The sequence below is a fragment of the Dromaius novaehollandiae genome, chromosome 14, assembly GCF_036370855.1.
Source record: "Dromaius novaehollandiae isolate bDroNov1 chromosome 14, bDroNov1.hap1, whole genome shotgun sequence".
NCBI lineage: Eukaryota > Metazoa > Chordata > Aves > Casuariiformes > Dromaiidae > Dromaius > Dromaius novaehollandiae.
Window position 1 is genome coordinate 9696077 of NC_088111.1, and position 23768 is coordinate 9719844.

Here is a 23768-nt window from a genome sequence, read left to right on the forward strand (position 1 = left end):
GCCTTGCAGGATCTGGGGATAGCTTTTGCAGGACAGGAGCATTCTGGTAAGTATGATATGATGATTCTCATCTTATAGATATATATTTTTATAAAGCTAAACAGCTACTGTAACTTTTTCAAGTTACGTAATGCTCTGTTCAACAAAAGCATCAAAATAAGAAAGACCAGATGCTTCAAAGATTAGAGTTTGTCATCTCTAAGTTTATGCTTTTTTCTGAAATCTGGCCTAGTCCTTTGAAGTGTATGTTGCACAACACAGCCAAACGTCAAATTATTAGGGTTCAAAAGAAAAAGACAGTGGGGGAAGAATAAGGAAATCGAGGGAGAATCAAGGAAACTTGATCTTACTGGATAGGTCTGGACATCTTATTAGTGTAAGAGAATATTAGTACAATCGGAATTTGATATAAGTGATAAAACAAAACAAGAATGTTAGTAATCAGGACCATATATTAAACTCTGGTTAGATGACCATTAGATGTTCAGCAAAGGAAACTTCACTGCCACTGCCCTTTTCCGAACTTTCTCTAGAAAACCATGTGTCAGAGTTCCGTGAATCCCTTCCATTTATGTAAGCCTTACCTGAATGCCTTTTCCCCCACTAACAGTAGTTTAAAAGGAAGAATATGAACATAACCATTCTTTTCAAGGCTTGGATGATTCTCAGAATACTGCCCGTCTTGCTTGGAGGATGATTTGTGATGGATGTGTGCTGAAGGTTACTAAATCTTTGGCTAAGCTTAGTAACTTCCTCACATCTTCCCTTCTACTTGCTTCAGAGCCTGGCATCCAGATGAAAGATGAGCTATTCAAATAAACAACCCAGCATCTTGACTATGAATTGAACAGAACATCATTAGGCTAATATGCTTATTAATTTAGAGCATTGATTTCTACTTCTGGGGATTCATTTCCCCAAATCTCCATTTCTTTGGGGACTCCCTAGGCACATCCAAAGGGGAACCTGATTTCCCGAACACTGAGTATAAACTTCACTGACAAGACTCCACTGGGAAGTAATAGCAGACCTGAAACATCTGGAGATACAACTTGCAAAATAAGCTCTCCAGCGGAGGAAAACCACAACAGTGCTACCGGAGTTATGATAAATTCCAACGTACAAACAGGAGAACAACAGGAGAGAAGCACAATCAATTCCTCTACAGCCATCCATGTTGCATCTAGCAGCAGCTTAAGGACTGATTTACATGATCAAGCCCAAAGCTCTTTAACAGCATCTGCTGACAGATTTGCTTTTCCTCTTGGACAGCCACAGCTATCTCGCGGTACAGGCATTCAGAAAGGGTTCCGCAATGGGCACCTGACGACTACTGCCAAATACAGCTCTCCAGTACATGGATCAGGACTAGTGCTTGTCTCCACTACCATCCCCTCAGTTAATATCTCTGAGGAGGATACTAGTACTAGTTCCGATTGTTTCTCTCTGCTGACTGACTGGGAAGAGGTAGCTTTCATACCAGAATCACAGTATGAACACAATTCAGATTGTGTTCCATTCAAAGATGACTCCAGTACAGCTATTTTAACAGCATCTGAAGAAACAACAATTTCTAGAGTATCAGTTGTCATGAGTTCAGATCTTCAAAGTTTGGGGAAAACTGTGGTACCTGTGGAACCTCGGAAGTCTATCGTTTACAAAAGTCCCGATACTATGATCTATAATGTAGGAATGGTCCAAAGGCAGACTTCAAACTTTTCTGCTTTTAAGTTACCACCTGCAAAGGCAAATGCTACTTCACCACATTCAGCATTAACTGGAAATGATTCCACTCCCGAGGCTCCTCAAAGAAAGCCAACAAGTCCAAAAATGTTCCCACCAGCAAAAAAACACTCTTTTGCTATCTAGAAAGAGAAGACTGCATCTTTTAGGCATTGCTTACCTTCAAGAAGTTCAAACTTGTCCAAAGTGTCTCCTGCCATTCTGAACTCCACAGTCAATTTGAATCAATCTGTAAGAGCTGCCAAAAATGAAAAACCAACCCCCCCTCGGTGTCATTGTGGTCGAAGAGCTAAAAGACTGTATGTATCAAATACCGGTCCAAATCACGGCAAAGCATTTTGTGGTTGTCCTGTCAGTAAGCAGGAAGGCAATAAGAAAGGCTGTGAATACTTCAAGTGGGAATATGCATCTCTGAAAGAGAAATCTAATGTTCTCACGGCGAATGCAGATGCTTTGACCTCTCCCGGAACTTCTTCCAACACTGCAGGAAATTCTTCCCACAAGAAATACTTGCGTCTTAGACCCTCTATGAGAACTTGAAAATTGATGGGGTTTTGTCCAGATCTTAAGCTTAATTACTTGTTGCTGCTTACTATTATCAGGACGGTCAAATGATCTTAGATATGTCTTCTGAGAATGGGACCAAAATGACATGCTTGGTTAAAGTAAATAAAAGTGGAAATTGCTCAAGCATGTCATAAACTATCTCATTAATGAAGTGAGAGAACTGATCAAGCTGCGAGTGCTAAAATTAAAGTATGAACAGCTGATGGTAAATATTTTACACTTCTATTTTATCATCTATTTTAAACTCTTTACTAGTCCAGTCTTTAAACATCACTGCCATGATACAGATTTTATTTATACTCATTTTTCTAAACATACTTGTATTGAGCTGCAACTTTTAAAAATGTATTTATTGTTGCACTTCTGAAAAGTGATTCTCCAAGCAACAGCGCTCTCAAACTTTTCCTGTTTTATTTGAATTAAGCAACAATAAAGACAAAATGCCTACAATTGTTTATTACGTTTATCTAACATGGACCAACTACGGTGCTCTTGTCGGTGTTTCCCATTCCATTTGTATCACTCTGCCTGTTTGCTTGCCATGGGCTGTTACTGTAGCATGTGGGACAGCCAAAGGGCTGGGAGTCAGACCAGAATTTGTGAAAACCTAAACTAAGAAGGCCGTAATATAATGTCTTTTACTTTACATTACAGGGTAAATCAGCAATATCTGACTTTGTAAAAGATATAAAAAAGCAGCAAGTAATTCTAAACTTTTCTCCACTCCTTCTGGCGCAGTTCATTTCTTCTGATCTTCCCACTAATAGTTTTTGGCAACTGTTGAACAAACTCCATCTATTAGGAGAGGGGGGAAATTGCAGTAAAAGATAAAATACCATTTACTGAAAGTTTGACTTTTTCTTAACCTCAGTGGCATATATTTGTGAGTCATATAGTAGTTAATGCCAACTCTTCTATGGTGATGAATAATTAAAAGAGTTGTGTTTGAGCACCCACCTTCCTAGGATACTTGCATGGAGCAGTAACTTTCCTAACATGGTCCTGTAGCTCATGCATCAGTTTTTCTGGATCATGTGAAACATACTTGGATGCTAAAACAACAAAGGCTTTCACTACCTTAAAAAAATAAGGGAGCAGGGGTTCAAATGCCAATGAAACAATAACACAACAGTAAGATGTGAATTTTAAACAAAACATTTGCAGACAAACTGCAGAATAACTAATGTATAGGGCAGACAGCTTTCTCAACATTTGTGTGTGCTCAGTATTTGTCTGGACTGGGGAGGCAGTTTATGCATGCTCAAAACATACCAAGCACTAAGTATTTCAGTGACAGGAAAAGCTTCATATGCTACTTTTGTCTTATTGGCAACAGGGCAATCATCTTGGACAGTTTGCTCCTATGTGGAGTCTCCAGTGTCTTCTAGGGTGCAAATACTGATTTAAATTTAGCTTAAAAATTCAACCAACAGCTAGGCAAATCCGCTGGGAGTCGGCCTTTATTAGCTCTGCCATGCACAAAGCTATGGATGAGACGATAAGCGTGTTTAACTTGTCTACCTCGCCTCTGATGGGGTCCGGACTGCTGACAACTGCTGCTTCCACCACTGCAGGATGCTCTATTAGGGCACTTTCTACTTCAAATGGGCCAATGCGATAGCTTTAAAATGGAAGAAAGGGGCTGAGTTATGCTTGATAACACAATGTCATGGCTGAATCACCAGGATTATCCAAGTTTAATGAGGGCTTGTTTACAAGCATTAAATTACCCAGCAGAATTGATGACATCATCAGCTCTTCCAACAAACCAGAAGTATCCGTCTTCGTCCAGAATCCCCCTGTCTCCAGTGACGTAAAACTTCCCGCGTATTGTTGCCTCGGTTTTCTCTGGATCATCCTAGGAAACATTACATTGCATTTCACAAACAAAATTGCCTGAAAATAAATGAAAATTGTACTCTAGCATAGTCAGTATTTAAGTTATAGTACACGCAAATATTTGAAAAAGTCAGCTTCTTAGACTGGTACATATGGTCATGTGCATTAAATTCAAGTGAGCTGTAATACAGGAAACGCATAATGCGGAATTCTTAATTCAACATTACGAAGCTACAAAACTAGGAATAAAAAACAAACTGTGATACATGAGTACATTTTACTAGTTGTGACTTCAAGTTCTAACAATACTATATTATGGCTTATGGCTTTAGGAACCACTGAAGGTTGCACGAAATATGCAAGCAAATGGTCCTGAGAATTTGCTTTTAAGTGATTATCCTGTAATGTTCTGGGTTTTTTTCCCTCCTTTGTACTGCTAGCATCTCCTATCCCGATATCTTTCATCCCAATGACAAGTTTAGGATCAGCACAGCTTAACTAATAAGTAGGTAAGTGCTCTTTGCATAGCAAATGCAGCTGACTGCTGGAAGAGGTTATCTAGGCAGCATACACACTTAGTACTTCTATTTTATCATCTATTTTAAACTCTTTACTAGTCCAGTCTTTAAACATCACTGCCATGATACAGATTTTATTTATACTCATTTTTCTAAACATACTTGTATTGAGCTGCAACTTTTAAAAATGTATTTATTGTTGCACTTCTGAAAAGTGATTCTTGATTCCTCGCCAACCTAGAACATTTCCAGGAATGTCCCAATCTGCAACCTTTTCCAGGGAACCTCGACCTGGAATGGCACTAGACTCCTGCTGACCTAAAACAGTTCTGGACAGAATCTCCAATTCAGTTCTACACTCACTCAACTACAATGGTTCTAGACTTGAGCCACACCTCTAGAATGCTTCTAGGTGCACTGGCTCCAGAACCTTTCCAGGAACCCCTCAATCTGGAACTTTCACAGGCACCCCCCCCACCATGACCCAGAACTAGTTGACTGCAAAGTGTTCTAGGCCAGTGAGTCTGGAACCATACCAGGGGGAGTCTGTGAACGGCTCTAGACTTGGCGACCTAGAACGGTTCTCGAGTTGCCGGCCTAGAACGGTTCTCGACTCGGTTCTAGACATGGCGACCTAGAACGGTTCTAGACTCGGTTCTAGACTTGGCGACCCAGAACGGTTCTCGACTCGGTTCTAGACTTGCCAACCTAGAACCACTCTAGACTTGGCGACCTAGGACCGCTCTGGACTTGCCGAACTAGGACCGCTCTGGACTTGCCGGCCTAGGACCATTCCAGAGTGAGTCTAGAAAGCAAAATTTGGCATGCAGCAATGAGGAACACACCTTCTTTGTTTTACTTCCCAAGCCAAAAGCCCACTGGCATGAAAAGCAGTCTTTGGATTTGGGGGGCAACTGTTATGATTATTCTATGACTTATACAAGCTACATTTTCCCACTCTTCATTACTCTAATTGACTTCTTCACATTTTCTTGGCAACCCTAATGGAATTTATTGCTGTAGCTGCAAAGTGTCTGAACATACGGTTTCTGTCTGTCCGTAGCCTTCGTGAATATCCAGCCCAGTGTGCTCTTCCCATTCTCCCATCACTTCAGGGTTGATTGGCTCCCCGGCACTCACACAGTGCCGCAGGCTTCTGAATTTGTAGCTTGGTGGGAAAGAAAAAGCAAATAATTGGCAGAGTTAAGCAGACACAGTGATCTATCTGCAATGTCCCCTTCCTTATTGTATTCCTGGATCATGGAGTCCTTTCTACACAAAAATAAAATCTTCACCAAGTCCTATACATTCCATTCCAATTGTGTGGAGCTAAACATAAAGAAATCTGCAAAAATGCAAACGCTCTTTTATTTCTCCATTATTTTAACATCTAGTAATTGATACAGTGTTTCTAACCCTAGAATCTAAACTGGGGTCTCCAACAAAATGGTAACAAAAAGTCACAGGAGAGTTGCCAAGCTGCACTGACACGCGCTATTCTTGTAGAGCATGGTAGTGGGGGAATGCAGGGGAAAAACAAAGGGAAGGGGAATCCAACTATAAAAGCACTTTGGAAAGTAGGTCAATCATGCTACGCTATCATTATTATCCTACTATTTCATCAGCTAAACTGCTTTTCAAAGTCTCATGCAAGTTTGCTACAATTTGTGGAATCTGTGATGGTTACGCTGTCCCTGAAATGTTTACTCTGGCTTTGTTCCTAATATGTCAGATTCAAGATGTTGAGAAATACATGACTACCTTTGCTGTTACATCATTGTAACTCTGAAGTAAAGTCAAGGTGAGAAGAGCATTTGGTCCACTGTTTTGATCAAATACACTAATAAGGATCTTTTCTTTGGCTTACCTGGACAGTCTATGTTGCACCAACATTCGATAGGCAGTTGGAGCAGAACAGAAGACTGTTATGGGAAATCTTGACAGACTCTAGAGAATTAGAATAAAAAAAAGGAGATGTCGCTACTGAAACACGTGAGGTCTCACCTACATCACAAGAGATAACATAACGATCTCTGTATTCAGCTTACAAAACTCAAGAACAAAAGCAGTTAGCTTTGTACTCGCCAACACGAATATACAGCAGTTCTATTTAAACAGGTTCTTCTTCAAAACAGAATCTACATCTTTTTACAGCTAGTTCAACGCACCCAAGCTTTGTGCTCTGGAAAGCTTTTCAGTCTCCCTTGCAGAAGTTCTTCATAATTCCAACTTAAGTAGAAAACAAAGGAAACCATAAGGCTACTTTTTCAGACGTTCCAGAGGGGAATGACCGATAAAGTGTTCTTCAATGGATCTTAATGTTAGCTAACAATTTTCAGCCATCACAGTAACGTGGGTATGATGATAAAGGGATTCCGTGTAAAAGGAATAATGGTGGTCTTTTTCACAGAGTTGCGTGCAGAGGATGTAACAGAATATAACGCCAGTGCCATTTGTTAAAGAAATATAGGCTTGCTGCCTCTTCACTCCTTAACATGCAGTTCTACAGTACATGCAACCAAAATTCTCAGTTATCTGCTGCTGTCACTCATTTTAACACCACCACCAAAGCGCTCCACAAGCTCCTGTCCCATTTCTTGCGGGCTTCACTTTTAGGCCTAGGAATGGATGTTTGCAGGTTTGGGCAGTCGAATCTCCTCTCAGCAGAGTACAGAACAAAAATTTGGGGACGTTAAAGATTCTCTTGTTTGGGGGCTTACACTTACAGCCTTCACTACTGAAATACCAGTTGCTTACTTCCTGGTGAAGCTCACAATTCTTCAGCATACTGCCCCTGAATAGCTCTGGGGAAGTGAAAATCTAGGGAGGACAAGCCAGAGAGAAGAGTGCTGTTGCTGGGCTCTCCTTGCTTACCTCAAAGACAATGCTTGGGTCGAAGCGGGGCATCTTATGTGCAAAGACACAGGCCCCTTGAATCCATGGGGAAAAAATGCTGCTCCAACCTGACTTTGCCCAGCCCGTGTCTGATGTATTCCAAAATATATCTGAAGGAGTCAAGTCCAGCCAGTACCTGGGTGACACAGTGCAAGAGTCCACAATCTCTATTTGGCAGAAAGAGGGCCAATATTAAAACATCAACAACAGACGTGCCAATGAAGCACTGTTTTTCTTGGCTAGATGATGATCAGCAAATGACGGAATTTCTGAGCGGGAGTGGGTCACAGTGCAGTGAAGATGTCATCAGGATAGACTGATGTTGCATTTTTCTAGGAGAAAAATTATACTGATGGACAAGCTAATACCACCTCGAAACAGGATGCTGAATAAATAGGTATGAGATTGCAGGAGTTTTGTTGAAATCATATTGTAGGGATAAGGATTCTTTGAGGTTTACTTACTTTTTAGTTTGCTCTCTTCTGATTTGTTACTCTTTGCCAGTTAGAATGAGATGCATTGCTACGCCAATTTTCTAAACAACACAGTTTTATAAACTCAGAGATCTCACGAACCTGTGTAGTCCTTCCTATGTTCGGAACTATCAGCATTTTGTTCCTGTGGGAGTTGTCTCTAAAGCAGTCACGCATGAATTCAGAAGCCTAAGAGCCATGTCTTTTCCCCCTTTTTACGGTACACACCTCATAAACTTGTTCTTTGCTGATGTTCAGTAAATGGGCAATCTATTAATTATACACAATGAAGAGTTTAGAAGAAGTTAAAGAAAATGTGAAAAAAGAGGTTAGTGACTCTGTATGACTGCCAAGTGCAATACACACTAAGGCAGCTAACCTCCAACTACGCCTTGTTGCACAGAAAAAAGGCTTGTTGGGACTGAATAGAACTGCTGCTTTTTAAAATAGTGAAACACAGAGCTGCTGGTAAAATCTTCTCTTCCCCTTCTTTCTGCCAATTTACCAGCTACAGAAATACATCTGTGATTTAAAGTGATAGCCTTACCTTCCACTTACTGTGAGGCCAATGCCATAGCTGCTGTGGGAATGTGCAGTCCTTTTTGGAGCCCCCGTAGTTCCACTGGTAAAATAGATGGCCATCGGGTCTTGACGCTTTGTGGTCACGCAGTGGTGATCAGAAGGAGCATGCCTTTAAAATGTGCAAAATGAGGAATACAGTGATTTGAAAGGGTGAATTACACATTCTTGAAAACGCTTGGCTAAAATAACTTCTGCAGCAAGCAGAAGTGTCATAAACATTGACATTTTCCCACTGTGCAGTCCTGAAGGGAGGAAAATATTTTGGCATGTGCCAACATTTCCTGTTCACAACCAATCACTGTGCTTGCCTTTCATTGTTTCTGTGGCGCTTTCACAGTAGTGGTTACTCACTTCAGGAGCTCTCTGAAGTTCAGCCATCCTTCTCTGTGGCCCTCTGATACAAGCAGCTTGGCTTTCAGAGACTGCCATTCAGGCCCACCTGAGCCCACAGCTGGTGCCACAGAACCATCAGTGATGACACACTTTGCCTTTGATTTCTGTAGTCCATGGAGAATGTCCTTTGCTGTCAGCTGCTGCCTGCCAGGAATCGGGACAGTTCCTAAAGGAGAATACTCTCAATATTTAAGAACAGTACTTGTACCTAGAAACAGTCTCTAGCTTGCCTTGTGCTTATTAGTGGGACAGGGCTGCGCTGAAAGCAGGCTTTGGCTCTGCATTTGTAAATATACCCTTCTTTTTCATGCATTAAATTCGACGGGAGGATCACTGCAAGTTAGAAAATACTAGGCTCAACATGGGACAGCCAAAGAAACCAACAGAAGGACTTTTTTGGGGTGGAAAGCATTGCCACTGGGACATGCTACCCCTCTGGATTTGTATTCTTCACTAGTAAATACAGGTGTACCTGTCCTCACAGGGTATGCTGCTGGTGTTTGTGAGGCCCCGAGACATTCTGGGCTGTAAATACTGGCAAGCCGAGTATTTAACATAGCCCACAGGGGAACATGTGAAACACTCGGGTAAGTATGTGCTAATTGCATTGTAAGTTAAGAAGACGATGCATTTGCGATGCATCACAAGTGCTGGAAAGAGGAGAATGACAGAGGTCCACGGACTCCCAGAATTTCCTTAACAGCTAGAGCATGTTCAAAAAATCCTAAAAGTACCATAAAGACAAAACTTGGCATGAAGGGTGTTGACCAGCATGGCAGTGATGATCATCCCCGTTAGCATGTTTGTAGTTCTGAGTCTATTAAATAGCAATGATCGGTGTATGTGACAGCAGCTATAGCTATACATCATTTCTATGCTTTTACTAACCTGTTCGCATGCAAGCCACATTCAGCAGCCACCACTCCGGGATCCTGGGCAGAATCCAAATAACTCTGTCTCCCGGTTGCAGACCACAGGCACCAGACAGTACATTAGCCGCTTGCCTGGACAGGACTCCCAGCTCTTCAAAGCTCCACTTCACTTCTTCTCCGTCACCGCTTACCCACCACAATGCAGGGTTTTCAGGCTTTTTGCCCTCCTACAGGACAACAGGGCACAGTGCAAATGCTTCATTTAGGGAACATGTTGCCTTTAATTTAAGCCTGAGGAAGGAAAACAGTCATCATTTATTGAATGCTGAATAAACCTGGGGCATAATAAATATGAATGAATAAACCGGGGGGTGTAAGCCATAAAGTTCAACTGAATGGTTACAGGGCCAAGACAGAATGGATTAGTTTAAGACTGAGAGAAGGGATTCATGGTTCTTCCCATTCTGACTTGTTACAGGGTAAGTTACTTACCCTTATGCTTACTTACCTCAATTGTAAAACAGACACCTGACTTGTACAGTGACCTTGAGATTTATTAAGTGCGAGGTGGTATTTCTGAAGTCGTTTTTCCTTTACCGTGAAGAGGCTATGAAATGCTGTATATTAATCACCTGCATTTTTCTTCTTAGTTATTCTAGAATAGGAAGCCTAAAGGGCCAAAAGGTGCCTTGCAGGATCTGGGGATAGCTTTTGCAGGACGGGAGCATTCTGGTAAGTATGATATGATGATTCTCATCTTATAGATATATATTTTTATAAAGCTAAACAGCTACTGTAACTTTTTCAAGTTACGTAATGCTCTGTTCAACAAAAGCATCAAAATAAGAAAGACCAGATGCTTCAAAGATTAGAGTTTGTCATCTCTAAGTTTATGCTTTTTTCTGAAATCTGGCCTAGTCCTTTGAAGTGTATGTTGCACAACACAGCCAAACATTAAATTATTAGGGTTCAAAAGAAAAAGACAGTGGGGGAAGAATAAGGAAATCGAGGGAGAATCAAGGAAACTTGATCTTACTGGATAGGTCTGGACATCTTATTAGTGTAAGAGAATATTAGTACAATTGGAATTTGATATAAGTGATAAAACAAAACAAGAATGTTAGTAATCAGGACCATATATTAAACTCTGGTTAGATGACCATTAGATGTTCAGCAAAGGAAACTTCACTGCCACTGCCCTTTTCCGAACTTTCTCTAGAAAACCATGTGTCAGAGTTCCGTGAATCCCTTCCATTTATGTAAGCCTTACCTGAATGCCTTTTCCCCCACTAACAGTAGTTTAAAAGGAAGAATATGAACATAACCATTCTTTTCAAGGCTTGGATGATTCTCGGAATACTGCCCGTCTTGCTTGGAGGATGATTTGTGATGGATGTGTGCTGAAGGTTACTAAATCTTTGGCTAAGCTTAGTAACTTCCTCACATCTTCCCTTCTACTTGCTTCAGAGCCTGGCATCCAGATGAAAGATGAGCTATTCAAATAAACAACCCAGCATCTTGACTATGAATTGAACAGAACATCATTAGGCTAATATGCTTATTAATTTAGAGCATTGATTTCTACTTCTGGGGATTCATTTCCCCAAATCTCCATTTGTGGGAACTCCCCTCCATTTGGGGACTCCCTAGGCACATCCAAAGGGGAACCTGATTTCCCGAACACTGAGTATAAACTTCACTGACAAGACTCCACTGGGAAGTAATAGCAGACCTGAAACATCTGGAGATACAACTTGCAAAATAAGCTCTCCAGCGGAGGAAAACCACAACAGTGCTACCGGAGTTATGATAAATTCCAACGTACAAACAGGAGAACAACAGGAGAGAAGCACAATCAATTCCTCTACAGCCATCCATGTTGCATCTAGCAGCAGCTTAAGGACTGATTTACATGATCAAGCCCAAAGCTCTTTAACAGCATCTGCTGACAGATTTGCTTTTCCTCTTGGACAGCCACAGCTATCTCGCGGTACAGGCATTCAGAAAGGGTTCCGCAATGGGCACCTGACGACTACTGCCAAATACAGCTCTCCAGTACATGGATCAGGACTAGTGCTTGTCTCCACTACCATCCCCTCAGTTAATATCTCTGAGGAGGATACTAGTACTAGTTCCGATTGTTTCTCTCTGCTGACTGACTGGGAAGAGGTAGCTTTCATACCAGAATCACAGTATGAACACAATTCAGATTGTGTTCCATTCAAAGATGACTCCAGTACAGCTATTTTAACAGCATCTGAAGAAACAACAATTTCTAGAGTATCAGTTGTCATGAGTTCAGATCTTCAAAGTTTGGGGAAAACTGTGGTACCTGTGGAACCTCGGAAGTCTATCGTTTACAAAAGTCCCGATACTATGATCTATAATGTAGGAATGGTCCAAAGGCAGACTTCAAACTTTTCTGCTTTTAAGTTACCACCTGCAAAGGCAAATGCTACTTCAGCACATTCAGCATTAACTGGAAATGATTCCACTCCCGAGGCTCCTCAAAGAAAGCCAACAAGTCCAAAAATGTTCCCACCAGCAAAAAAACACTCTTTTGCTATCTAGAAAGAGAAGACTGCATCTTTTAGGCATTGCTTACCTTCAAGAAGTTCAAACTTGTCCAAAGTGTCTCCTGCCATTCTGAACTCCACAGTCAATTTGAATCAATCTGTAAGAGCTGCCAAAAATGAAAAACCAACCCCCCCTCGGTGTCATTGTGGTCGAAGAGCTAAAAGACTGTATGTATCAAATACCGGTCCAAATCACGGCAAAGCATTTTGTGGTTGTCCTGTCAGTAAGCAGGAAGGCAATAAGAAAGGCTGTGAATACTTCAAGTGGGAATATGCATCTCTGAAAGAGAAATCTAATGTTCTCACGGCGAATGCAGATGCTTTGACCTCTCCCGGAACTTCTTCCAACACTGCAGGAAATTCTTCCCACAAGAAATACTTGCGTCTTAGACCCTCTATGAGAACTTGAAAATTGATGGGGTTTTGTCCAGATCTTAAGCTTAATTACTTGTTGCTGCTTACTATTATCAGGACGGTCAAATGATCTTAGATATGTCTTCTGAGAATGGGACCAAAATGACATGCTTGGTTAAAGTAAATAAAAGTGGAAATTGCTCAAGCATGTCATAAACTATCTCATTAATGAAGTGAGAGAACTGATCAAGCTGCGAGTATGAACAGCTGATGGTAAATATTTTACACTTCTATTTTATCATCTATTTTAAACTCTTTACTAGTCCAGTCTTTAAACATCACTGTCATGATACAGATTTTATTTATACTCATTTTTCTAAACATACTTGTATTGAGCTGCAACTTTTAAAAATGTATTTATTGTTGCACTTCTGAAAAGTGATTCTCCAAGCAACAGCGCTCTCAAACTTTTCCTGTTTTATTTGAATTAAGCAACAATAAAGACAAAATGCCTACAATTGTTTATTACATTTATCTAACATGGACCAACTACGGTGCTCTTGTCGGTGTTTCCCATTTCATTTGTATCACTCTGCCTGTTTGCTTGCCATGGGCTGTTACTGTAGCATGTGGGACAGCCAAAGGGCTGGGAGTCAGACCAGAATTTGTGAAAACCTAAACTAAGAAGGCTGTAATATAATGTCTTTTACTTTACATTACAGGGTAAATCAGCAATATCTGACTTTGTAAAAGATATAAAAAAGCAGCAAGTAATTCTAAACTTTTCTCCACTCCTTCTGGCGCAGTTCATTTCTTCTGATCTTCCCACTAATAGTTTTTGGCAACTGTTGAACAAACTCCATCTATTAGGAGAGGGGGGAAATTGCAGTAAAAGATAAAATACCATTTACTGAAAGTTTGACTTTTTCTTAACCTCAGTAGCATATATTTGTGAGTCATATAGTAGTTAATGCCAACTCTTCTATGGTGATGAATAATTAAAAGAGTTGTGTTTGAGCACCCACCTTCCTAGGATACTTGCATGGAGCAGTAACTTTCCTAACATGGTCCTGTAGCTCATGCATCAGTTTTTCTGGATCATGTGAAACATACTTGGATGTTAAAACAACAAAGGCTTTCACTACCTTAAAAAAATAAGGGAGCAGGGGTTCAAATGCCAATGAAACAATAACACAACAGTAAGATGTGAATTTTAAACAAAACATTTGCAGACAAACTGCAGAATAACTAATGTATAGGGCAGACAGCTTTCTCAACATTTGTGTGTGCTCAGTATTTGTCTGGACTGGGGAGGCAGTTTATGCATGCTCAAAACATACCAAGCACTAAGTATTTCAGTGACAGGAAAAGCTTCATATGCTACTTTTGTCTTATTGGCAACAGGGCAATCATCTTGGACAGTTTGCTCCTATGTGGAGTCTCCAGTGTCTTCTAGGGTGCAAATACTGATTTAAATTTAGCTTAAAAATTCAACCAACAGCTAGGCAAATCCGCTGGGAGTCGGCCTTTATTAGCTCTGCCATGCACAAAGCTATGGATGAGACGATAAGCGTGTTTAACTTGTCTACCTCGCCTCTGATGGGGTCCGGACTGCTGACAACTGCTGCTTCCACCACTGCAGGATGCTCTATTAGGGCACTTTCTACTTCAAATGGGCCAATGCGATAGCTTTAAAATGGAAGAAAGGGGCTGAGTTATGCTTGATAACACAATGTCATGGCTGAATCACCAGGATTATCCAAGTTTAATGAGGGCTTGTTTACAAGCATTAAATTACCCAGCAGAATTGATGACATCATCAGCTCTTCCAACAAACCAGAAGTATCCGTCTTCGTCCAGAATCCCCCTGTCTCCAGTGACGTAAAACTTCCCGCGTATTGTTGCCTCGGTTTTCTCTGGATCATCCTAGGAAACATTACATTGCATTTCACAAACAAAATTGCCTGAAAATAAATGAAAATTGTACTCTAGCATAGTCAGTATTTAAGTTATAGTACACGCAAATATTTGAAAAAGTCAGCTTCTTAGACTGGTACATATGGTCATGTGCATTAAATTCAAGTGAGTTGTAATACAGGAAACGCATAATGCGGAATTCTTAATTCAACATTACGAAGCTACAAAACTAGGAATAAAAAACAAACTGTGATACATGAGTACATTTTACTAGTTGTGACTTCAAGTTCTAACAATACTATATTATGGCTTATGGCTTTAGGAACCACTGAAGGTTGCACGAAATATGCAAGCAAATGGTCCTGAGAATTTGCTTTTAAGTGATTATCCTGTAATGTTCTGGGTTTTTTCCCTCCTTTGTACTGCTAGCATCTCCTATCCCGATATTTTTCATCCCAATGACAAGTTTAGGATCAGCACAGCTTAACTAATAAGTAGGTAAGTGCTCTTTGCATAGCAAATGCAGCTGACTGCTGGAAGAGGTTATCTAGGCAGCATACACACTTAGTACTTCTATTTTATCATCTATTTTAAACTCTTTACTAGTCCAGTCTTTAAACATCACTGCCATGATACAGATTTTATTTATACTCATTTGTCTAAACATACTTGTATTGAGCTGCAACTTTTAAAAATGTATTTATTGTTGCACTTCTGAAAAGTGATTCTTGATTCCTCGCCAACCTAGAACATTTCCAGGAATGTCCCAATCTGCAACCTTTTCCAGGGAACCTCGACCTGGAATGGCACTAGACTCCTGCTGACCTAAAACAGTTCTGGACAGAATCTCCAATTCAGTTCTACACTCACTCAACTACAATGGTTCTAGACTTGAGCCACACCTCTAGAATGCTTCTAGGTGCACTGGCTCCAGAACCTTTCCAGGAACCCCTCAATCTGGAACTTTCACAGGCACCACCCCCACCATGACCCAGAACTAGTTGACTGCAAAGTGTTCTAGGCCAGTGAGTCTGGAACAATACCAGGGTGCGTCTGGGACGGTTCTCGCCTTGGCGACCTAGAAAGGTTCTCGACTTGCCGACCTAGAACGGTTCTCGACTCGGTTCTAGACTCGGCAACCTAGAACCGTTCTAGACTCGGTTCCGGATTGGCGACCTAGAACGGTTCTCGACTCGGTTCTAGACTCGGCGACCTAGAACGGTTCTCGACTCGGTTCTAGACTTGCCAACCTAGAACCACTCTAGACTTGGCGGCCTAGGACCGCTCTAGACTTGCCGAACTAGGACCGCTCTGGACTTGCCGGCCTAGAACCATTCCAGGGTGAGTCTAGCAAGCAAAATTTGGCATGCAGCAATGAGGAACACACCTTTTTTGTTTTACTTCCCAAGCCAAAAGCCCACTGGCATGAAAAGCAGTCTTTGGATTTGGGGGGCAACTGTTATGATTATTCTATGACTTATACAAGCTACATTTTCCCACTCTTCATTACTCTAATTGACTTCTTCACATTTTCTTGGCAACCCTAATGGAATTTATTGCTGTAGCTGCAAAGTGTCTGAACATACGGTTTCTGTCTGTCCGTAGCCTTCGTGAATATCCAGCCCAGTGTGCTCTTCCCATTCTCCCATCACTTCAGGGTTGATTGGCTCCCCGGCACTCACACAGTGCCGCAGGCTTCTGAATTTGTAGCTTGGTGGGAAAGAAAAAGCAAATAATTGGCAGAGTTAAGCAGACACAGTGATCTATCTGCAATGTCCCCTTCCTTATTGTATTCCTGGATCATGGAGTCCTTTCTACACAAAAATAAAATCTTCACCAAGTCCTATACATTCCATTCCAATTGTGTGGAGCTAAACATAAACAAATCTGCAAAAATGCAAACGCTCTTTTATTTCTCCATTATTTTAACATCTAGTAATTGATACAGTGTTTCTAACCCTAGAATCTAAACTGGGGTCTCCAACAAAATGGTAACAAAAAGTCACAGGAGAGTTGCCAAGCTGCACTGACACGCGCTATTCTTGTAGAGCATGGTAGTGGGGGAATGCAGGGGAAAAACAAAGGGAAGGGGAATCCAACTATAAAAGCACTTTGGAAAGTAGGTCAATCATGCTACGCTATCATTATTATCCTACTATTTCATCAGCTAAACTGCTTTTCAAAGTCTCATGCAAGTTTGCTACAATTTGTGGAATCTGTGATGGTTACGCTGTCCCTGAAATGTTTACTCTGGCTTTGTTCCTAATATGTCAGATTCAAGATGTTGAGAAATACATGACTACCTTTGCTGTTACATCATTGTAACTCTGAAGTAAAGTCAAGGTGAGAAGAGCATTTGGTCCACTGTTTTGATCAAATACACTAATAAGGATCTTTTCTTTGGCTTACCTGGACAGTCTATGTTGCACCAACATTCGATAGGCAGTTGGAGCAGAACAGAAGACTGTTATGGGAAATCTTGACAGACTCTAGAGAATTAGAATAAAAAAAAGGAGATGTCGCTACTGAAACACGTGAGGTCTCACCTACATCACAAGAGATAACATAATGATCTCTGTATTCAGCTTACAAAACACAAGAACAAAAGCAGTTAGCTTTGTACTCGCCAACACGAATATACAGCAGTTCTATTTAAACAGGTTCTTCTTCAAAACAGAATCTACATCTTTTTACAGCTAGTTCAACGCACCCAAGCTTTGTGCTCTGGAAAGCTTTTCAGTCTCCCTTGCAGAAGTTCTTCATAATTCCAACTTAAGTAGAAAACAAAGGAAACCATAAGGCTACTTTTTCAGACGTTCCAGAGGGGAATGACCGATAAAGTGTTCTTCAATGGATCTTAATGTTAGCTAACAATTTTCAGCCATCACAGTAACGTGGGTATGATGATAAAGGGATTCCGTGTAAAAGGAATAATGGTGGTCTTTTTCACAGAGTTGCGTGCAGAGGATGTAACAGAATATAACGCCAGTGCCATTTGTTAAAGAAATATAGGCTTGCTGCCTCTTCACTCCTTAACATGCAGTTCTACAGTACATGCAACCAAAATTCTCAGTTATCTGCTGCTGTCACTCATTTTAACACCACCACCAAAGCGCTCCACAAGCTCCTGTCCCATTTCTTGCGGGCTTCACTTTTAGGCCTAGGAATGGATGTTTGCAGGTTTGGGCAGTCGAATCTCCTCTCAGCAGAGTACAGAACAAAAATTTGGGGACGTTAAAGATTCTCTTGTTTGGGGGCTTACACTTACAGCCTTCACTACTGAAATACCAGTTGCTTACTTCCTGGTGAAGCTCACAATTCTTCAGCATACTGCCCCTGAATAGCTCTGGGGAAGTGAAAATCTAGGGAGGACGAGCCAGAGAGAAGAGTGCTGTTGCTGGGCTCTCCTTGCTTACCTCAAAGACAATGCTTGGGTCGAAGCGGGGCATCTTATGTGCAAAGACACAGGCCCCTTGAATCCATGGGGAAAAAATGCTGCTCCAACCTGACTTTGCCCAGCCTGTGTCTGATGTATTCCAAAATATATCTGAAGGAGTCAAGTCCAGCCAGTACCTGGGTGACACAGTGCAAGAGTCCACAATCTCTATTTGGCAGAAAGAGGGCCAATATTAAAACATCAACAACAGACGTGCCAATGAAGCACTGTTTTTCTTGGCTAGATGATGATCAGCAAATGACGGAATTTCTGAGCGGGAGTGGGTCACAGTGCAGTGAAGATGTCATCAGGATAGACTGATGTTGCATTTTTCTAGGAGAAAAATTATACTGATGGACAAGCTAATACCACCTCGAAACAGGATGCTGAATAAATAGGTATGAGATTGCAGGAGTTTTGTTGAAATCATATTGTAGGGATAAGGATTCTTTGAGGTTTACTTACTTTTTAGTTTGCTCTCTTCTGATTTGTTACTCTTTGCCAGTTAGAATGAGATGCATTGCTACGCCAATTTTCTAAACAACACAGTTTTATAAACTCAGAGATCTCACGAACCTGTGTAGTCCTTCCTATGTTCGGAACTATCAGCATTTTGTTCCTGTGGGACTTGTCTCTAAAGCAGTCACGCATGAATTCAGAAGCCTAAGAGCCATGTCTTTTCCCCCTTTTTATGGTACACACCTCATAAACTTGTTCTTTGCTGATGTTCAGTAAATGGGCAATCTATTAATTATACACAATGAAGAGTTTAGAAGAAGTTAAAGAAAATGTGAAAAAAGAGGTTAGTGACTCTGTATGACTGCCAAGTGCAATACACACTAAGGCAGCTAACCTCCAACTACGCCTTGTTGCACAGAAAAAAGGCTTGTTGGGACTGAATAGAACTGCTGCTTTTTAAAATAGTGAAACACAGAGCTGCTGGTAAAATCTTCTCTTCCCCTTCTTTCTGCCAATTTACCAGCTACAGAAATACATCTGTGATTTAAAGTGATAGCCTTACCTTCCACTTACTGTGAGGCCAATGCCATAGCTGCTGTGGGAATGTGCAGTCCTTTTTGGAGCCCCCGTAGTTCCACTGGTAAAATAGATGGCCATCGGGTCTTGACGCTTTGTGGTCACGCAGTGGTGATCAGAAGGAGCATGCCTTTAAAATGTGCAAAATGAGGAATACAGTGATTTGAAAGGGTGAATTACACATTCTTGAAAACGCTTGGCTAAAATAACTTCTGCAGCAAGCAAAAGTGTCATAAACATTGACATTTTCCCACTGTGCAGTCCTGAAGGGAGGAAAATATTTTGGCATGTGCCAACATTTCCTGTTCACAACAAATCACTGTGCTTGCCTTTCATTGTTTCTGTGGCGCTTTCACAGTAGTGGTTACTCACTTCAGGAGCTCTCTGAAGTTCAGCCATCCTTCTCTGTGGCCCTCTGATACAAGCAGCTTGGCTTTCAGAGAATGCCATTCAGGCCCACCTGAGTCCACAGCTGGTGCCACAGAACCATCAGTGATGACACACTTTGCCTTTGATTTCTGTAGTCCATGGAGAATGTCCTTTGCTGTCAGCTGCTGCCTGCCAGGAATCGGGACAGTTCCTAAAGGAGAATACTTTCAATATTTAAGAACAGTACTTGTACCTAGAAACAGTCTCTAGCTTGCCTTGTGCTTATTAGTGGGACAGGGCTGCGCTGAAAGCAGGCTTTGGCTCTGCATTTGTAAATATACCCTTCTTTTTCATGCACTAAATTCGACGGGAGGATCACTGCAAGTTAGAAAATACTAGGCTCAACATGGGACAGCCAAAGAAACCAACAGAAGGACTTTTTTGGGGTGGAAAGCATTGCCACTGGGACATGCTACCCCTCTGGATTTGTATTCTTCACTAGTAAATACAGGTGTACCTGTCCTCACAGGGTATGCTGCTGGTGTTTGTGAGGCCCCGAGACATTCTGGGCTGTAAATACTGGCAAGCCGAGTATTTAACATAGCCCACAGGGGAACATGTGAAACACTCGGGTAAGTATGTGCTAATTGCATTGTAAGTTAAGAAGACGATGCATTTGCGATGCATCACAAGTGCTGGAAAGAGGAGAATGACAGAGGTCCACGGACTCCCAGAATTTCCTTAACAGCTAGAGCATGTTCAAAAAATCCTAAAAGTACCATAAAGACAAAACTTGGCATGAAGGGTGTTGACCAGCATGGCAGTGATGATCATCCCCGTTAGCATGTTTGTAGTTCTGAGTCTATTAAATAGCAATGATCGGTGTATGTGACAGCAGCTATAGCTATACATCATTTCTATGCTTTTACTAACCTGTTCGCATGCAAGCCACATTCAGCAGCCACCACTCCGGGATCCTGGGCAGAATCCAAATAACTCTGTCTCCCGGTTGCAGACCACAGGCACCAGACAGTACATTAGCCGCTTGCCTGGACAGGACTCCCAGCTCTTCAAAGCTCCACTTCACTTCTTCTCCGTCACCGCTTACCCACCACAATGCAGGGTTTTCAGGCTTTTTGCCCTCCTACAGGACAACAGGGCACAGTGCAAATGCTTCATTTAGGGAACATGTTGCCTTTAATTTAAGCCTGAGGAAGGAAAACAGTCATCATTTATTGAATGCTGAATAAACCTGGGGCATAATAAATATGAATGAATAAACCGGGGGGTGTAAGCCATAAAGTTCAACTGAATGGTTACAGGGCCAAGATAGAATGGATTAGTTTAAGACTGAGAGAAGGGATTCATGGTTCTTCCCATTCTGACTTGTTACAGGGTAAGTTACTTACCCTTATGCTTACTTACCTCAATTGTAAAACAGACACCTGACTTGTACAGTGACCTTGAGATTTATTAAGTGCGAGGTGGTATTTCTGAAGTCGTTTTTCCTTTACCGTGAAGAGGCTATGAAATGCTGTATATTAATCACCTGCATTTTTCTTCTTAGTTATTCTAGAATAGGAAGCCTAAAGGGACAAAAGGTGCCTTGCAGGATCTGGGGATAGCTTTTGCAGGACGGGAGCATTCTGGTAAGTATGATATGATGATTCTCATCTTATAGATATATATTTTTATAAAGCTAAACAGCTACTGTAACTTTTTCAAGTTACGTAATGCTCTGTTCAACAAAAGCATCAAAATAAGAAAGACCAGATGCTTCAAAGATTAGAGTTTGTCATCTCTAAGTTTATGCTTTTTTCTGAAATCTGGCCTAGTCCTTTGAAGTGTATGTTGCACAACACAGCCAAACATTAAATTATTAGGGTTCAAAAGAAAAAGACAGTGGGGGAAGAATAAGGAAATCGAGGGAGAATCAAGGAAACTTGATCTTACTGGATAGGTCTGGACATCTTATTAGTGTAAGAGAATATTAGTACAATCGGAATTTGATATAAGTGATAAAACAAAACAAGAATGTTAGTAATCAGGACCATATATTAAACTCTGGTTAGATGACCATTAGATGTTCAGCAAAGGAAACTTCACTGCCACTGCCCTTTTCCAAACTTTCTCTAGAAAACCATGTGTCAGAGTTCCGTGAATCCCTTCCATTTATGTAAGCCTTACCTGAATGCCTTTTCCCCCACTAACAGTAGTTTAAAAGGAAGAACATGAACATAACCATTCTTTTCAAGGGTTGGATGATTCTCGGAATACTGCCCGTCTTGCTTGGAGGATGATTTGTGATGGATGTGTGCTGAAGGTTACTAAATCTTTGGCTAAGCTTAGTAACTTCCTCACATCTTCCCTTCTACTTGCTTCAGAGCCTGGCATCCAGATGAAAGATGAGCTATTCAAATAAACAACCCAGCATCTTGACTATGAATTGAACAGAACATCATTAGGCTAATATGCTTATTAATTTAGAGCATTGATTTCTACTTCTGGGGATTCATTTCCCCAAATCTCCATTTCTTTGGGGACTCCCTAGGCACATCCAAAGGGGAACCTGATTTCCCGAACACTGAGTATAAACTTCACTGACAAGACTCCACTGGGAAGTAATAGCAGACCTGAAACATCTGGAGATACAACTTGCAAAATAAGCTCTCCAGCGGAGGAAAACCACAACAGTGCTACCGGAGTTATGATAAATTCCAACGTACAAACAGGAGAACAACAGGAGAGAAGCACAATCAATTCCTCTACAGCCATCCATGTTGCATCTAGCAGCAGCTTAAGGACTGATTTACATGATCAAGCCCAAAGCTCTTTAACAGCATCTGCTGACAGATTTGCTTTTCCTCTTGGACAGCCACAGCTATCTCGCGGTACAGGCATTCAGAAAGGGTTCCGCAATGGGCACCTGACGACTACTGCCAAATACAGCTCTCCAGTACATGGATCAGGACTAGTGCTCGTCTCCACTACCATCCCCTCAGTTAATATCTCTGAGGAGGATACTAGTACTAGTTCCGATTGTTTCTCTCTGCTGACTGACTGGGAAGAGGTAGCTTTCATACCAGAATCACAGTATGAACACAATTCAGATTGTGTTCCATTCAAAGATGACTCCAGTACAGCTATTTTAACAGCATCTGAAGAAACAACAATTTCTAGAGTATCAGTTGTCATGAGTTCAGATCTTCAAAGTTTGGGGAAAACTGTGGTACCTGTGGAACCTCGGAAGTCTATCGTTTACAAAAGTCCCGATACTATGATCTATAATGTAGGAATGGTCCAAAGGCAGACTTCAAACTTTTCTGCTTTTAAGTTACCACCTGCAAAGGCAAATGCTACTTCACCACATTCAGCATTAACTGGAAATGATTCCACTCCCGAGGCTCCTCAAAGAAAGCCAACAAGTCCAAAAATGTTCCCACCAGCAAAAAAACACTCTTTTGCTATCTAGAAAGAGAAGACTGCATCTTTTAGGCATTGCTTACCTTCAAGAAGTTCAAACTTGTCCAAAGTGTCTCCTGCCATTCTGAACTCCACAGTCAATTTGAATCAATCTGTAAGAGCTGCCAAAAATGAAAAACCAACCCCCCCTCGGTGTCATTGTGGTCGAAGAGCTAAAAGACTGTATGTATCAAATACCGGTCCAAATCACGGCAAAGCATTTTGTGGTTGTCCTGTCAGTAAGCAGGAAGGTAATAAGAAAGGCTGTGGATACTTCAAGTGGGAATATGCATCTCTGAAAGAGAAATCTAATGTTCTCACGGCGAATGCAGATGCTTTGACCTCTCCCGGAACTTCTTCCAACACTGCAGGAAATTCTTCCCACAAGAAATACTTGCGTCTTAGACCCTCTATGAGAACTTGAAAATTGATGGGGTTTTGTCCAGATCTTAAGCTTAATTACTTGTTGCTGCTTACTATTATCAGGACGGTCAAATGATCTTAGATATGTCTTCTGAGAATGGGACCAAAATGACATGCTTGGTTAAAGTAAATAAAAGTGGAAATTGCTCAAGCATGTCATAAACTATCTCATTAATGAAGTGAGAGAACTGATCAAGCTGCGAGTGCTAAAATTAAAGTATGAACAGCTGATGGTAAATATTTTACACTTCTATTTTATCATCTATTTTAAACTCTTTACTAGTCCAGTCTTTAAACATCACTGTCATGATACA

The 23768-nt window shown here is 41.2% G+C and overlaps 2 protein-coding genes across 2 annotated transcripts; both read right to left on the reverse strand.

The window, feature by feature from the left end:
* Positions 1-2704: 2704 nt before the first annotated feature.
* On the reverse strand, positions 2705-10100 carry LOC135329936 (acyl-coenzyme A synthetase ACSM3, mitochondrial-like; the record flags this gene model as incomplete). The annotated part of the gene is made up of 10 exons (XM_064520296.1): positions 2705-3105; positions 3268-3387; positions 3832-3931; positions 4041-4168; positions 5712-5835; positions 6535-6614; positions 7542-7698; positions 8583-8726; positions 8969-9176; positions 9899-10100. Coding segments are annotated over 10 exons (1350 nt in total), but the record flags the coding sequence as incomplete, so codon positions are not given.
* A 3050-nt stretch (positions 10101-13150) lies between these two features.
* Positions 13151-20704, reverse strand: LOC135329937 (acyl-coenzyme A synthetase ACSM3, mitochondrial-like; the record flags this gene model as incomplete). Its single annotated transcript, XM_064520297.1, has 10 exons — positions 13151-13675; positions 13838-13957; positions 14402-14501; positions 14611-14738; positions 16316-16439; positions 17139-17218; positions 18146-18302; positions 19187-19330; positions 19573-19780; positions 20503-20704. Coding segments are annotated over 10 exons (1350 nt in total), but the record flags the coding sequence as incomplete, so codon positions are not given.
* Between the last annotated feature and the right edge of the window lie 3064 nt (positions 20705-23768).